Source organism: Lactuca saligna, chromosome 3 (genome assembly GCF_052625555.1).
Source record: "Lactuca saligna cultivar CGN05327 chromosome 3, ASM5262555v1, whole genome shotgun sequence".
Taxonomy (NCBI): domain Eukaryota; kingdom Viridiplantae; phylum Streptophyta; class Magnoliopsida; order Asterales; family Asteraceae; genus Lactuca; species Lactuca saligna.
This window is the reverse complement of record NC_136419.1, coordinates 7,448,439-7,462,205: the sequence shown is the minus strand read 5'-3', so window position 1 is coordinate 7,462,205 and position 13,767 is coordinate 7,448,439. Positions and strand designations below refer to the sequence as shown.

The 13,767-nt window shown below is 35.0% G+C and overlaps 1 protein-coding gene across 1 annotated transcript; it reads left to right on the top strand.

Moving 5' to 3' along the window:
• Positions 1 to 9,557: 9,557 nt before the first annotated feature.
• Positions 9,558 to 11,771, top strand: LOC145034370 (short-chain dehydrogenase TIC 32, chloroplastic-like). The gene is made up of 6 exons (XM_078982761.1): positions 9,558 to 9,796; positions 10,274 to 10,505; positions 10,595 to 10,674; positions 10,771 to 10,924; positions 11,030 to 11,190; positions 11,362 to 11,771. Exons 1-6 carry the CDS (start codon positions 9,688 to 9,690, stop codon positions 11,571 to 11,573), a joined length of 948 nt encoding a protein of 315 aa, XP_078838887.1. The 5' UTR covers positions 9,558 to 9,687; the 3' UTR covers positions 11,574 to 11,771.
• Positions 11,772 to 13,767: the final 1,996 nt, after the last annotated feature.

Sequence of the window (13,767 nt, the reverse complement as noted above, 5' to 3'; positions counted from 1 at the left end):
GGAGGAGGATCAGAAGCAAAGTGGTGTGACAAGTGCAAGAAGAAGCACTCTGGGAAGTGTGATGGAGGGGTCACTTGTTACAAATGCGGAAAGCCTGGGCACTATGCCAATGAATGCACCCTCAACCAGAAGGCCTGTTATGGGTGTAATGAAGAAGGGCACATTTTGAAGGACTGCCCGAAGAAGAAGGAGGCAGGAAGACCCAACATACCACCAAAGTCGAAGGCGAGAGCCTTCCTGATGACGCTCGAGGCTGCAAAGGAGGCAGCAGACGTCGCTTCAGGTACCTTTCTTGTAAATGGTTTGCCTGTAAATATACTATTTGATTCCGGAGCCAACTACTCCTTTGTGTCGCATAAATTTGGTGGGAAATTAGCATTGCCTGTAGAAAAACTAGATAATGCCCTGATTGTAGAAGTTGCTAGTGGCAAATTCGTACCTGTTAGTAATCGTATTAGGAACATCGTCATTGACCTAAACGGAAACGAATTCCATGAGGAACTATTACCCATAGCGTTAAACGGTTTCAACATCGTTTTGGGTATGGATTGGCTTAGCGCCAACGATGCCGAGATATTATGCCGAAAGAAGATAGTTAGGATAAACCCACCCGGAAAGGAATCATTTATGGTGTACGAGGACAAACACAGAGTGAATTCTGGAATCATCTCCCTGATGAAAGCCAGGAAATGTTTGACCAAAGGATGTGCATCATACTTGGCATTCGTAATCGATGCTAAGAAGGAAAAGAAAGAGGTGCAGAATATATCGGTTGTGTGCGATTATCCGGAAGTATTTCCCGAAGATCTTCCCGGATTACCACCTGATAGGCAAGTGGAGTTTCGTATAGACTTGTTACCAGGAACAACACCGATAGCAAAGGCACCTTACCGATTAGCACCGACGGAGATGAAGGAGCTTATGATGCAACTTCAGGAGCTGTTGGACAACGGTTTCATTCAACCTAGTTCATCACCCTGGGGAGCTCCGGTGTTATTCGTGAAGAAGAAGGATGGAAGCATGAGGATGTGCATAGACTACTGAGAGCTGAATAAGGCAACCGTGAAGAACAAGTATCCATTGCCGAGGATTGATGACCTATTCGATCAGCTGCAAGGTTCGAGCTACTTCTCAAAGATCGATCTTAGGTCAGGATATCATCAGTTGAAGGTGAGAGAGCAGGATATTGAGAAGACTGCATTCAGAACAAGATATGGACACTACGAGTTCTTGGTTATGTCATTCGAACTAACCAATGCTCCCGTAGCATTCATGGATTTGATGAATAGGGTTTGTAAACCATTCCTCGATAAATCTATGATAGTGTTCATTGACGACATTCTTATCTACTCGAAAAGCTAGGAGGAGCATGGCAAGCATCTACGAGAAGTGTTGGAGGTGTTAAAGAAGGAGAAGCTTTTTGCAAAGTTCTCCAAATGCGACTTTTGGATACGGGAAGTCCAATTCTTGGGTCATGTGGTTAACCAGGAGGTAATAATGGTTGATCCAGCAAAAATCGAAGTTGTAATGAAGTGGGAACGTCCAAAGAGTCACACGGAGATTCAAAGCTTTCTAGGATTAGCCGGATATTATCGACGGTTTATCCAAGGTTTTTCTTCGATAGCTGCTCCATTAACAGCTTTGACTCATAAAGGAGCTACGTATACGTGGAGTGAGAAACACGATGAGGCATTCGAGAAACTAAAGAAGAAGTTATGTGAGGCACCGATACTTTCTCTACCCGATGGAGTCGAAGATTTCGCGGTTTATAGTGATGCATCTGGAGTCGGGTTGGGTTGTGTTCTGACCCAAAGAGAAAAGGTGATAGCATACGCATCTCAACAATTGAAAGAGCACGAAAAGAACTACCCCACTCATGATCTGGAGTTGGCAGCGGTAGTATTTGCCTTAAAGATATGGAGGCATTACCTCTACGGCACGAAGTGCAAGCTCTTCACTGATCATAAGAGTCTCCAGTATCTCTTTAATTAGAAGGAGTTGAACATGACGCAACGACGTTGGCTAGAACTTCTCAAGGACTACGACTGTGAGATACTTTACCACCCGGGTAAAGCAAATATTGTCGTTGATGCTCTCAGTCGGAAAGTCAATCTTGAAAGGAAAAGGCCAAGAGCGTTAAGAATTGAAGGCGTCTCGACGATCGTGGAAAGTATCAGGAAAGCTCAAGAAGAAGCTTTAGGGAAGAATGACCGAAAGGAAGAACGTTTGGGCAAAACGTTAGTATTCGGAACAAACAGTCGAGGACTGAAGGTATCCCAAGATCGAATCTGGGTACCTAAGACGGGAGGAATAAGAGATCTTCTAATGGAAGAAGCACATCAGACCATGTACTCGATTCATCCCGGTAGCACTAAAATATATAGGGACCTAAAACCCTACTACTGGTGGCCAACGATGAAGCTCGATGTTGCGAAGTATGTGGCCGAGTGCGTAACATTTGCGAGGGTTAAGGCACAACATCAAAAACCGTATGGGAGTTTAGAACCCTTACCTATACCCATGGGTAAATGGGAAGACATCACCATGGATTTTGTGACTAAACTGCCCATAACGAAGAACGGACACGACATGATTTGGGTAGTCGTGGATCGTTTCACCAAGAGCGCACACTTCATAGCCGCCAACGAGAAGTGGTCTATGGATAAGCTCGCAAATGCTTACGTGAAGGAAATTGTAAGACTTCACGGTGTCCCTCTTACGATTGTGTCAGATCGTGATAGTCGTTTCACGTCAAGGTTTTGGAGGAGTCTACAAGAGGAGTTGGGTACAAAGTTGTGTTTGAGTACTGCTTACCATCCGCAAACTGATGGTTAGAGCGAAAGAACGATTCAGACGTTGGAAGATATGCTGAGAGCATGTACCCTCGAATTCCAAGGGAATTGGGACGAGCACTTACCTCTAGTAGAATTTTCCTAAAACAATAGTTTTCACTCGAGCATCAAGATGGCACCTTATCAAGCCTTGTATGGACAGAAGTGTCGTATCCCGTCTTGTTGGCTTGAAGCCGGAGAGAAGCAGTTTATGGGCCCCGAGATAGTCCATGAGACTGCTGAGAAATTGAAGGTGATTATGGAAAGAATGTTAGAAGCTCAGGATCGTCAGAAGAGTTATGCTTACAAGAAAAGATGACCGATAACCTTCGAAGTTAGGGATTCCGTTTTGCTTAAAGTCTCACCGTGGAAGGGACTTATACGATTTGGGAAACGAGGAAAGTTGAGTCCAAGGTTTATTGGACCGTTCAAAGTTCTTCAGAAGATTGGGAACCAAGCTTACAAGCTGGAATTGCCCGAAGAACTCAATGGTATTCATAACACCTTCCATGTGTGTTATTTGAGGAAATTCATGGGAGATGTTCCCGACATAAATCCAATCTCAGAGTTAAAGATGGATGAGAATAAAAGGCTGATCGAAGAGCCTGAGACAATTTTTGACCATAAGACTAAGAAGTTACGACACAAGATGGTCGACTTAGTGCTAGTCCGATGGAAACATTCGAATGGGCCGAATCTCACTTGGGAAACAGAGGATGACATGATGAGTTGTTATCCACATCTGTTTGCTGATGCATGATTCCGGGACGGAATCATCCTAAAGGGGGGAGAATTGTAACGCCCGGGAAACATTATGTGAATTATGTGTGTTTATGTGTTTATTATGTAATTATAAATGTATAATTAATAAAGAATAAAAATGAGCATCAAAATTAAAGTGTGAGATAATCCCGATATCTCTACACAAAGTTTTAGAATATTTCTCAAGGTTTCCGTACATATAAAGAATGCCGAAATCCGAGTTATAACGAAGAAGTTATGGCCCGCCGAAGTTTTACGACAAAACCGGCACGGCACCGGGAGACGTAAATAGTGAATTTACGATAGAAGACTTTTTAGCCTTAGCGATCTAAACGAAATTCGTAGAATATGTTAAACCGAGAAAATCCATAAAAAGAACGCCCAAATCTGACTTCGTATGAAGAAGTTATGATTTTTCTAAGATTCGGCTTAGCAGTGCACGACCCGAAACTCGAATTTTAGTTCAAGCGGTTTTTGGCTTACGCGACCTAAATGAGAGTTGAAGATCTCATTAATAGGAACTCAACGGTAAAAAGACAGACGAAAACAGAGTCCGTATGAAGGAGTTATGAATTCTTCGCGGTCATTTAACAGTCTAAACGCCTCCTACTGTTAAATTTGAGATCGGTCGAGAATTAGCCGACGAGTCTAAACAAAAGTTGTAGATCTTGATTTTACCTACGCGTGGATATAAAGAACATCGAAAACGGAGCTCGTATGCGAAAGTTATGATTTTTCTAAGTTTGAGGGCTGATACGCGATAGGGGGTGACGTGGCACCACCAGAATGGACACGTGGCACCACCAGAAGGTTGCCACATGCACCAACTCGGTGAGTCATGACTCAGACTCGGCGAGTCCACCAGTTAGGCCTCCTATAAATAGAGGTTCCGGGCATTCACTTCTCTTCACCCCTCAACCTTCTTTCTCTCTCTAAACTCTCTCTCTAAGCTCCCTAACCCCCTAAAGGTAAACCCCCTAGCACCCGAAGGAAGCCCCGAGGCTCCCGGAGTCCCAAGAAAAGAGCCTCGGCTCGGGAACGCTGCTCCAGCGAAGCCCGGTTTTCAAGAAAAATCCGCTGTAAGTGAGTTGTACCTATCCTATCCTTAGTTTAGCTTATGTTTTAATATAGGAATGTTATTAGGTCCTTAAAATAATTATTTGAGCTATTATTATGAGTTATATTGAGTGTTATTAACGCTTATATAATAATAATAATAGTCAGATAATTAATTTGTCGCGGTTATCATTAGACTAAACCCTAGTGGTATCGATACTAGGTTTTATCGAAGGAATATCATTTTGAGAGTATCGAAGCGCTGTCCGAGTGCTGAGTCACCACCTAATCAGGTGAGTGCATAGTTACTTTCATCTTACACATAGATATGAAGTATTTTATATATTACGTGTTATGTGTGCATATTATCTGTATACTTGTTATCTATGCTGGATGAATGTTTTTATACAAGTTTTAAATGATTTAAACTGTATATATATTTTATATCTACAAAAATGTTGGGGTAAAACATGGGTAGATGTAATAAGACGATGTGTGATAAAATGATGAGAGGTCTCGATGTTGTTGTTGTTGATCCAGTCATCTAGCGGAGTATAGATGACGACCACGGACTCTTCTAGATAGTCCAGTGGAACACTAGCAGGCTCGCAACCTGTAGGTGTTGTGAACGATGTGTTCACCGGTGTACTCCATCCCCCACATGGTATCGTTTAGGACATTTATTGCTGAGGAACCCCCTTAGCAGTAGTGTCCGTCCCGATGATGATCCTTAGGCTAGGTCCCTTATGATAGGTGTTTAGGGACGTAAAGTGAGGATAACGGGAACGGGTAATCGGGTTATTATTGATTGATGAAATTAATAAACTTATTTATTGTGGGTTGAAAACCCTATGTGCTCACCAGGCTCCCAAGCCTGACCCACTCAGTTTTATTTTATGTATTACAGGTAGTGGCACATGAGCATAGGTGTGATGTTTTGGATGAGGGATTACGGATATAGGCCTGTAGATATGAAATAATGTAGTAAGGCTTATATTGTACTGTTTATGCTTTTGATCTGTACGAACATGACATCCCAAGTCTTTTAATGAAATACATTTCTATGGAAATGATTTTGATAAATCTTTATCATATTATTGTTTTGGGACAAATTCCGCAACCATTTTATTAAAAGATAACTCTGATTTTGAAATAAAGTATAAACAAAACCGGCCTTTTCTGGCCGTGATTTTGGGGATGTCACACTCTTCGACTCGAAATATGACTTTCTGTGATGAAAACCGGGGATTTTAGTTGAAAACCGGCCTTACTCGGGCAGAGTTTCGAGTTAAAAATATAATTTTCTCGGGAACTTCAGAGTGTCGGGACTTGCTTCGGGTGTCTGGTATGATATCGGGTCTTCGGGGGCGTTAGAGGGGCTTGAGAGAGGCTAGAAAGTGAAAGAGAGTGAGAATTTGTAACCTAAAACACGGCAGCCTAGCATCCCTTTTATAGCTGGTTGAAGCCTCAGAGTACGTTGGGCGTACGCGGCGTGGCAGGTGCTCGGTTCCCAGGTTCGGACATATGAATTACATGTGATTCACATGTAATTTACATATAAATCACATGTGATTTACATGTGAATGTGATTTATATGTGAATTACATGTGAATCACATGTAATTTACATATGAATCACATGTAAATTACAAGTGGATCACATATGAGTTACATATGATTCACATATAAATTACATGTAATTCACGTATGAATCTTAAAAGAAACAATAACATATGAATATCATATTATATAATCACATGTGAATTTTACATGATATATACATATGTTTTTTTGTGAATATTCTTGCATTATTCAATTTTGTTTTAATTTTCTTATAGATTGGAAGATTTTGTGGAAAATATTGAAGATATTAAAAGTGATAAATTGAAGAAAATATGAAAATCTTGACATGAAGACGTGAAAACGTTTTGAAAATATGTAGCATTTTTTGGTTTTTTATATCTTATTTTGTATTTTTAATATACTTGGACTATTGTGTTTATAAATTAGTAAATAAAAATGTTTTTTTTATGATTTACTTATAAATGTTATAGTATAAGACATATGAATATATGCACTTAAACGTTGATTTTTTTGTTAAAGAAATTATAGTTTTTTTGTTAAATATTCTAGATTTAAAAAAAAAATTACTGATTTTTTTAATTTTATTGTTTTTTAAAAAATTGTAGTTTTTTTTTTCAAAAAAAAAAAAACAAAATTAGTATTTTTTAATATCATGTTTTCTAAAAAAAAATTAAAAAATCTGCATATTTTTAAAATTTTGAAAATTATTATTTTAAAAAAAAAATGCAAAAAATTGATTTATTATGATAATTTTTAGACAATTTTATTAAAATTTCCAATAACACAAAAAATCAAACATTAAATAAGATTGGTAAGATGACGATCATGCCTTTAATGAGTTAGTTTTGATCTAACGTTCCACCTTTAGTTATCAGGTTCTCGGGATACTATAAGTTCTCAACGGATCTCAACTATATATATATATATATATATATATATATATATATATATATATATATATATATATAAGAGAGAGAGAGAGAGAGAGAGAGAGGGGGGAGAGAAAGAGAGTGAGAGATGTAAGTTCAATTGAGAAAATAATCATTTACATGAGACCATGCTAATTTTGTAAGACCGTGAGACAAAATTTAAAAATAATTTTAAAATGAAAAATAGAAGGAAATATCCAAAAATCTTTTTTTTTTAATTATTATTTTCGGAACATTAATTACTTAAAAAAATTAATTAAAAATAAATAAAAGAAAAAAATTATTGTTTTTTTTTTTTTTTAAATACGTGAAATATTCTAATAAAATTTTACACTGTAAATATTTTAATATGATTTTTAGAATGTTAGAATAGTATAGTAGATTTCTCAGATATGATATGTAGAATATACTATTTATTATAATAGAATATGTAAATTTTTTTTTTTTTTGGAAAATATAAATTCCAAAAATAATATTTGAAAAAAAAAATCGAAAATTTTCAATTATTTTGCATTTTAAAAATATTTTTTGTTTTATCTAACAAATAAATGGTTAGGATTGGGTTTCAGGGTCTTACAAAATTAGGACATCTTACACGATCCTACGATCCTAGGTATGAAAAACGATCCAGATCGTAAAAGGATCGTATTTGGGGTAGGATCGCAGGTAGGATCGTAAGATTGTAGGTAGGATCGAGATCCGATCCGATCCTACCTTCCTTTGATTTATTTTTATTTTTGTTTTTATTTTTATTTATTTTTATTTTTTTTGCAAATGAATTTTTTTTTTACTACTTTATGTCTTTTAACGTTTACCAATTACCATTTATCATTTTGTATTGTATCTTATGACTAATATTTTGAAGTGTTTATAACTTTTGAACGAAAAATTGAATGTTTGAAATATTTTTCATGATTAAAAATTATAAATTAAAATTATATTTTATTTTGTGGGATCTTAGGATCCCGATTCCGATCTTACGATCCCGATATTGCAAACCCAAAAATAATCGTAGGTAGCATCCCGATCTTGACAACCTTGATATATATATATATATATATATATATATATATATATATATATATATATATATATATATATATATATATATATATATATATATATATATATATATATATATATATATATATATATATATATATATAATGGCATATTATTCATGTAGACGCCAACTTCATATGATTTAAATATATTTGAGTGAAGGCTTGAATTATATGAACTTGTTCTTTATAAAAATATCGATTACCTTAAATGAAAAAAAAATGTTTGACCAAAGATATGTTCATATAAAGTTGACTTTCAATTCTTTGGCTGCCGAATATGATGTAGTTTATGTCGACGGTGATTCATCCATGACGAATGTTTAGGTCAATTTACATCTTTAGTCCTTCAACAACGACTACGACACGTTCTAAACACTACGTAGTTGCATTTTTTTTGTTGGCCATTATTGACAAAAACTTAATCTTTTGACAATGTTCGTAAGGAGTAGGGATCCCATCCCATGTTTGTATTGAAATGATATTTTTTCTTCTTTACAGTTCTTTTAAAAAACTAAAAAAATATAAATTCCTAATTTCAGATATTAGTGTCTTAGTTATTTTATTCAAGGAATGTTTTATTTAATTATATTTGTTAGCCTTGACAATTATTGCGATAAATTTTTATTGGATTTTCCTATTTATTGGGATATGATGTCCATGGATAATATTATTATAAAATGAAGAAAATAATCTTTTATTAATGATTTTGAAGTGTCTAGTATCAATCTTTGTCAATTGGTTCCACTAGTTGCGAAAAGATTGTTGGTTCATAAAACCCCTTGTAGCCATAACTAAACCAAGGCCATATAAACATAATAATAATGGTACTAATTAAATGTCACTCCAAAGCGAACTATTTCAAACTCTATTCACTTCAAACATCCTTCCATATATTATCCTTAAAACACTTGACTTGTGAATTTTAATAGTTTATATGTATCAATTGTAATTAAATAACGTTTGTATACAACTAACAAGTATAAAGTAGAGTCGTGTCCAACAAGTTCTATATAATACAATATGAATTGGTCTTAAAAAATGATTTAGCTAGAATGGGTTAGGGTTAGGGTTAATAGGAGATTATGATCAATGACACTGGTCTTGAACTTGGTTTAAAAAGTATAGGGACTTAAAATTACAATATGATAAAGTTCATGGACTTAAACAATATATTTGATCCTTCTAGATTTCAAATGGGATCGTTCAAGATTGACGTCTGAGTCTGAGTCTGACTTTCCTTTTACTTTCCATGTTTTTTATTCTATAGCGTGAAAGACCGAGTAGGGCGTTGAATCGCTTATCTGCAGACTGCGATACTATATAATCCATGCTTTCATCTCAACTTGAAATCATCTTCTACAAAACTTATCTAAGTGGGTTTTCTTGATCATCTGCGACGTTATACATAGTGCCTTTGATTCTTACAAGTGTTTTCGTTTTCAACCCAAAAAATCACGCAAAAATGACTTGGATTTCAATATTCACCGGAAAATCTGGATTTGCTGCTTCTTCTACAGCTGAAGATGTTACAAAAGGAATCGATGGAACTGGCCTCACCGCTATTGTTACTGGTAATTTTACTTCTAATTCATGTTTGTGTGTGTGTGTGTTCCTGTGCTCTGTTTCTGATTGATGAATAATTGAATATTGCTCCGTCGGATCCTGATCGCTGTCTGTTTGTTTGCGGAAACTTTCCGTCTGATTTCACCTGTACTCGACGAACTTTCCAGTCGATGCATGCCATTACCATTTGCTTGTCTACGATTTCAATTGATGTTGAAGTTACAACCCTTATCTATTTGATCATTAAGATTAAGAAGTCGAATTAAAAAGCAGCGATCATAGACACTTGAAATTTTGTTACTAAAATTTGAACCGAGATTTGATAGTGATCTGACGATTATTTATGAACCATATGTGCATCTAACATGTTTTAATGAAGCTAAATGTCCTCATCGATCGTCTAAATTTGATGCAACCGAATATGAACATGATCTATTGATCCATATTCAAAATCCTCTAAAACCCTCGTTGTATTTGACTTTCAGGAGCTACAAGTGGCATCGGATTAGAAACGGCACGTGTGCTTGCCTTACGTGGGGTGCATGTGGTTATGCCAGTCAGAAACATGGAATCTGGTAAAAAAGTGAAAGAAAGCATCGTCGAGAAAATCCCCAACGCAAAAATTGATGTGATGGAGTTAGATATCAGCTCACAGGAATCCGTTCGACAATTTGCATCACAGTATTGTTCAAAGGGGTATCCATTGAACATCTTGATGTAAGACAAGACAAATTCATTTGATCATTTATTAAATTGGGGATGTAGGAAACGAACTGATTTTATCAATTTTCTTTTGTGTTAAAAAGTCTGAATGCAGGAATCATGAGTCCTCCCTTCTCTCTTAGCAAAGACAACATTGAATTGCAATTTGCAACCAACCATGTCGGTATGTGTCATCGTTAATTTCCATACTACTTTGTATATGCCGTTTTAGATGCAGAAAGGGACATACATAAATAATTTGTTTTGTTAATATGTGTAGGTAACTTCCTTTTGACAAACTTGTTGTTGGATACCATGAAAAAGACTGTGAAAGAAAGTGGGAAAGAAGGAAGAATCGCTATTCTTTCATCAGAGATCCACAGGATGACATACAAAGAAGGAATTAGGTTCGATAAAATCAATGATGAGAAGAGGTAAACCTTCCTTTCCTTTCAAGATGGGATGCATCTCATTAAATTCTATAAACATTCATTTATAATGTTTTTTTTTCTTTTGCTGATTCATGATATGGTTTTCAGCTATAGCGCATTCTCAGCTTATGGGCAATCAAAACTTGCAAATGTATTGCATGCGAAAGAGCTGACAAGGAGGTTTCAGGAAGAAGGTGTGAAAATAACTGCAAATGCTGTACACCCTGGAGTTATTGCCACCAACCTTGCACGCAATGGCGGTTTCAATGGTATATATCTCTCTCTCTCAACCCCTAATTTCACATCCAGTTTCTTATTTACTCCCCCAATATTGACTATATTGTGTCTTTCACAAGAAATAATTAGTCCTCTTAGTTTTTCCATATATGAATTTGAATGCATGCTGATTGATGATCTGTAACTTGTGTTGGTATTTACAGCTTTTTTCTATGGTGTATTCAACCGCATCTTGAAGAACATCCCACAAGGAACTGCAACTACATGCTATGTCGCCTTGAACCCACAAGTTGAGGGGGTTAGTGGTGAATATTTTGCAGACAGCAACTTGGGTAAAGCAAGCAAACATGCTCAAGATGCAGAACTCGCCAAGAAACTCTGGGATTTCAGTTTGAATCTCACCAAATCCAACTAATCTATCTATCTATCTATAGATATCTGCTGGTCAACTCCTTGGACCCGACCCTTGTATGTTTCATGAAACATAAAGATAATCTACACTATACATTCATAGAACCGTACGTATTTGTTGTAACAAGAGTTGTGAAATTTTTATATATGTAAACGTCGTTTACTTTTTCTTTAATGATGAATGAAACTCAGTTTTTGTCAACGTTACTAGACTTATCTTTAGTGAGTTCGATACATGTTTTTTTTTTTTTTTTTTTTTTTTTTTTTTTTTAATACAACTGTGATAATTGATAACGTGGTCCACTCAAATCTGGTAGAGTTTGATACTCAGATCGTTGAACATTTGAACCAACCTGTCGAGTCGAGGAAAAGAGGTTGTTGTTGATGAATCATTCAGCCAACCTATTGAGTCGGGAAACAAACTCATTAGCATTGTATCTTTTGTTTTTAAAAGAAAGTTTATGGGCCTACATTCCTCGGCCCAACTTGCCGTGTCCAAAAGAACACTAGACTTATTATTATTAAGCCAACCCCAGCTCAACGGGCCATTGAGTTGGGGAAAAGGATATCCATGAATACAGGGTTGGTTTTGTACTTTTTTTTTTTAAATTTTAAATTCAATAGTAAATGACACGGATATTATGGTTTTGTAGTTTGTACAATATATATATATATATATATATATATATATATATATATATATATATATATATATTTTTAATTCACTCGAATTGGAATCAATTTGGTTTTCTTTTGTTGTGGTTTCGGTCTTTATAAAAGTTACCTTGTTTAAATTTACAAACTATTAAAAAACTTCAATACAAATATATGCTTTTAACTTGCTAGCTAACTAGTTTAACTGAAAAAAACTCAAATAAACTAATTAATGATTAAAAGATATATAAAAAATATACGTAAATGAATAAAATGTTGTTTTTTCTGTTGAGACTATCTAACATTTGAATATTAAAAACTTATTATTTCAATCCGACTTGTGTCCAATTTGAAGAGTCATGCCGAATATGTAAAACTCGTATTTTAGGGCTAGAAGTTTTAATTTTTAAGTATATTTTTTCTATAATGAAAATTAAAAAATTAAAATAATTAACTTAATAAAAAATAATGCTTATAATTATTTTTAAAGTTAGTCAATTTAAAAAAAATTAAATATTAATTAAATATTTAGATGCTAAACTAGGTTAATATTTTGAAAATTGAGAATTAAGAAATTGTATTTGAATAAATACATTTAATTTGGATTTTGACTTACTTGTAAAAAAATTATAACTAAGATTGAAAAAAATAAAATATAATCTGTTTGATATGTCTTTTATGGTAAAAAAAAAATTGGATTTAATTTAGTCAAATTCAAAATTTTATAACACAAAATTTTAATTTGATCATATAGTCTTTGATATGTCTATTATTCACCGGATCTAATAAAAAAATGTGTTTAATTCCATCAACAACTATCACCTATTAAAGAACCCGAAATATATTATTGAAAATCAATTTAAAATAAAAAATATATTTTTAATTCAATCAATATAACTATCATTAGAACCCTAAATATATTATTGAAAGTCGATATAAAGTCAAAAAAGGGTATGTGGACGGGCTAATCTTATTAGTTTTGGAAACTTAAGTATAACCTTGACTTAATGCAGTTGCTTAGATCCGGACCTAAAATATCAAACACGTTAATTAAAAAAATTGGAATAGAGCAATGTTTTAAAACCCGGGTTGACCCGGCCGGTTCAACCAGTTGGATCGTGACCCGGGGTAAAAGGTGGGTCAATTGACAACGGTTTTTTGTAGAAATACGGACCGGATCGAACCGGCCGGGTTTCCCTTGAACCGTGGTTCGACCGCTTATGTTGAACCGGTTAAAACCGGGTTGACCCGTTTTAATAGGGTTTTGATACTTGGATACAAGTATCGAACACCAAAACAACGAGTTATTTGTGGTTTGTTTAATGTTTTTCAATATTTAAACTTTGTGTACATCAAATTATAGGTTTTATATGTTTATGTATTATACAGGAAAGTAAAAATATATAAAAATAGAAAAAAATCATAAACCGGGTTGATCCGACGGTTCAACCGGTTGAACCGGTTGACCCGTGAACCGGTCGTCACACCGGATTAATTAAAAACCCGGGTTTTAAAACATTGGAATAGAGTTGTTCCCTTATTGG